This window comes from Psammomys obesus, unplaced genomic scaffold (assembly GCF_907164565.1).
Source record: "Psammomys obesus unplaced genomic scaffold, mPsaObe1.curated_primary_1811, whole genome shotgun sequence".
Taxonomy (NCBI): domain Eukaryota; kingdom Metazoa; phylum Chordata; class Mammalia; order Rodentia; family Muridae; genus Psammomys; species Psammomys obesus.
This window is the reverse complement of record NW_026596034.1, coordinates 38,030,554-38,034,655: the sequence shown is the minus strand read 5'-3', so window position 1 is coordinate 38,034,655 and position 4,102 is coordinate 38,030,554. Positions and strand designations below refer to the sequence as shown.

General features: G+C 49.0%; 1 protein-coding gene across 1 annotated transcript in view; it reads right to left on the bottom strand.

Annotated features, from left to right (window-relative positions):
- Positions 1–3,877, bottom strand: part of Spg7 (SPG7 matrix AAA peptidase subunit, paraplegin) — a 32,467-nt gene extending 28,590 nt beyond the window's left edge. Inside the window, exons 1-2 of the mRNA XM_055621553.1 lie at positions 3,667–3,877; positions 910–1,012 (exon numbers count right to left, since the gene is read on the bottom strand). Of these exons, the coding sequence (XP_055477528.1) occupies positions 910–1,012; positions 3,667–3,831 (268 nt within the window). The 5' untranslated portion in view covers positions 3,832–3,877. The remainder of the gene's footprint in view (positions 1–909; positions 1,013–3,666) is intronic.
- Between the last annotated feature and the right edge of the window lie 225 nt (positions 3,878–4,102).

Below are 4,102 nucleotides of genomic sequence, written 5' to 3'. Positions count from 1 at the left end.
CACACACACACACACACACACACACACACACACACACACACACACACCCAGCTAAACAGAACAAAATGAACAAAAATAAATTTAGGGCTGGTAGCACATTCCTGTAATCCCAATACTTGGAGGGTGAAGACGGGAGGACTGTAAATTCAAGGCCAGTCTGAACAAGACAAATCAATGTCTTGTCTCAACAACAAACAAACCCACCATAAGTAGTGGCATATGCCTGTATCTTACCACTGGGAAGGTAAAGGCAGGATGATCAAGGAATGTTCAGACTCCCTATCTATCAACTTCATTTCAGATTATGCAGAGACTAACATGGCTCACAACAGAAAGATTGGAATGAAAACACAGCTTAGCTGGTGGAGTACTCGTCCAGCATGCAAAGTCCTGAGTTCAATCCCTATCATCATGTAACACTGAACATACTGGCACAGTGCTGGCAATCTCAGCACTGAAGAGGGTCACAAGTTCAGGGGTTTGTTTTTTTAAAGAATCAAAGGTACTCTTAGTGGCTGTTCTTGGTTTTCTGGTCAGCGGCAAACTAGCAAATTCTCCTAATGGTCACTTGTCAAATGGGAAGGAGACTACATTCTTAGATTTAATCAGTGTACTACAGACCGGGCTGGCAGATTTTGCTACACACCTAGGCCATAAAGCACAGCCTGCTCCTAGGCTATGTACTGAACACCACACCAAGTGCTGGGGTTTCAGTCAATGGAACTCTTTTTTTGGGTAGTGGGAAGCAGGATTTCACTAGCTGATTCTGGCTGGCCTCCGACTGGTACCCCGTCTCAGTGCTGGGATTACAGGCATACAAGAGCATGCTCCTCCTCCATTATACTCTTACAGGACTACAGTAAAATCTGTGTCCACCACTAAAGGAACATGCAATGCACAGATACACACCTGATAGCTGCCACAGGCTGACTGCATTTGGAACTATATGCTGTGTCAGTAACGATCCAGTAACACCTTCAAGGCTAGGGGTCAGTATTCGAGTTAGCAAGCTCTGTAAAAAGAGAAAGACTGAGGTAACACTAAAACCACACATCAAAACAACAAGGGCTTGGGGTATGGGGTATTGCCTAGCATACAGAAAGCTATAGATTTGAACTCTAGGACCCTATAAAACTGAGTATAGTGGTACATGCCTGTAATCCTAGCGCTTGGGAGGTGGGTGCAGGAGCTTCAAAAGCTCAAGGTTACCTTTAACTATACACATTTAGGACCACTCATTGTTAAGTGTTTCTTAAAAAATTTATTTATATTTATATAAATTACAGTTTATTCACTTTGTATCCCTGCCGTAGCCCCCTCCGTTCCCCCCCCTTTGTTTATTTGTGAGACAGGGTCTGGCCTCAGATTTAGTAATCCTCCTGTATCAGCCTTCCAAACATGTACCACCAGCCCAGAGAGCTTTAGAATTCTGTGTGCTCTGGGGGCTGGAGAGATAGCTCAGAGGTTAAGAGCACTGGCTATTCTTCTAGATGTCCTGAGTTCAATTCCCAGCAATCACATGGTGGCTCACAACCATCTGTAATAAGATCTGGTGTCAAGTGTACATGCAGATGTAACACTGTATACATAATAAATAAATCATTTAAAAAAAAAGAAAGCTGTGTGCTCTACAGTTGGGTTAGCCTTTTATGTTGTTTGCCCTGACAAGTCAAGAGTCTTACTACGTAGCCCTGGCTTGCCTGGCATGGAACTTTGTATGTAGATCAAGCTGGCCTTGAACTTTTAGAGATCTGCCTGCCTCTGTTCTTGAGTGCTGTGGTTAAAAATGCTCATCACTGACCCATTAATCTTGAAATGTTAAGAACAGTCCGATTTAACATTTTTCTGCTTCACGGTAAAAAGCAGAAAGTGAAGGCTAAGAACTGGAACCTCATTATTAAGGAGAAGGCTTTCTGTATCTCCAGGAACAATCTTCCCACCGTCATCAAATGGGTCATACTGGTGCTAAGTATACTGTGAAGTCCACTGTTCATGTCTTCACTACCACAGAGAAACCTGGGGCCCACCTGACAGGTGGAGTCCAACGGTCAACATCCTTGCCCCTTCTGCTGAACATACTACATTTGTGATGGTTGTCAAGTCCCTCAAGAGCATCAGTCTTCTGCACCACCAACTGCTTGGCCTGATGTCCTGAAGGGACTCATAACTGCAACCCATGCCATTACTACTAGATGGCCTCTCTGGGAAACCAGCATGATGGCAATGGAACTGCCCGACACATCACCTTTGCATCTACTGGCATTGCCAAGTCTGTGGGCAAGGTCAACCCAAAGCTAAACAGGAGGGAAGCTTTCTGGCCTGGCTCCTGAATATATCCATCCACTCTCAGTGTCTGCCCTACCACCTTGGAGAAAGCTGCCAAACAGTTTAACACCAAGAAGGTGGTAAAGCAAGCATTAGAGGTAGCCTCAAGGGTGTCCTGGGCTACACTGCAGATCCAGGGGTCTCCTGAGACTGTACCGGTGACATTCACTCTTCCACCTTTAATGACCAGGCTATTACTCCACTCAACTATTATTTTGTCAAATTCATTTACTGGCACAGCGATTCTGCCTACAGCAACAGTGGTGGACCTCATGGTCTACCCTGCCTTCAGGGACTAACAATCCTGGACCACCCATTCCAGCAGGAGCACAAGAGGAAGAGGGAGGGGCTCTACACAGGTGCCCTATCAACATATGGAGAATCTGCCCCTCATCAGAGTTTCCATCCTATTCCTGCCTCCCAAGAAGGGGAGGAGCCTGGGAGGCTCTCCATCAATAAATTCCATGCTGTCACCCAAAAAACAAAAACGAAGAAACATCAAAAGCCAGTAACTTTCAACCAGACTGTGGACCACACCACGACCAGTTTCAGTCTCCAACTCAAAACCTCCCTGTCCTCAGACTCCCCAGTATATGCTCAAATGGCAGGTGTGCACTACCTTGCCCTGCTTTAAAAAAAAAAAAAAAAAAAAATCAGTGCATAATTATCTGCAATATTTACACTGCTCTGAAATGTGACTCTTTGGAAGTTTTAAAATGACATCAAAACCTCATCAGGCTGAGATGAGGGGCGTGAAGGCCTTCGCATCAGGAGCTCAAAGAATGTCTAACTACACTACATCTGTAGCTATGGTTTTTTGCTCATGCAGAAAGCTTTCCACTGCTCTAAGCAACAAGTACTTTTCCGAAAGCACTGGAATTCATCCTAATGGAAGTGGTACAGTTGAGCCAACTGTACTGCTTCGCCCGTCATTATTGGAATCATTCAGGTACGGTGGCCTACACCTAACAAACTCAGTGATTCCGAAGGTGCAGGTGCGGGCAAAAGGAACGGGAGTTCAAGAGCTGCTTTGACTACACAGTGAGTCCCAGGCTACATGAAATCCTGCCTCAAAAACTAAAACAGAAAGAAAAAGAAAAGCTGGTGACTAGGATTCAGTTTTAAACCGCCAGGGACTGAGGTACAACACGTTTCCCACACACACACACTGGGGCTGCAAGAACCACCCTCGGCAGATGCTGCCGCACGTCCGGGCGAGCCCACATCGGTCCTCCGGTACACGCCGTCCCGCAGGCCTGGCAGAAGCCTCGCGGAAGAGGACAGTGCGGGCCGTGCGGACCCGCGACACCCGCCGCCAACGCGGGGCCCGGAGCCGGTTACCTGCGGCGCTCGGCCCACCGGAGTCCCGCGGACCATGTACGGCCGCCTGCTCGCAGGCCCGGACGGGACGCCAGGACCCCTGCCCGACAGTAGGCCCCACAACCGTCTGGGCCCAGGCTCCGGGCCTTGGCGGAGCCCGCGCAGCAGCAGCAACGCGGCCGCCATGGTGCCGGGAGCGGCGCCTGCGCAGTGCGGCTCCGGGCGCCCTAACGACAGGCTTGGGCGGCCTCCCTGGCGCCTGCGCGCTGGAGAAGCCCGGGCACGCTGCGCGGCGCCTGCGCGCTCAGGACCTTCCGGTCTCCGCAAGGTTAGCTGCAGAAGCGAGAGTGTCAGCAGGGTGCGCAGCGCGAACGCTAGCTAGCCGGGTTCTCGGAGAGACGGGCTGCAGCTACCCGGTATTTTTCTCGCCTGTTTTATTTCCAGTTCAAGCTGCGGC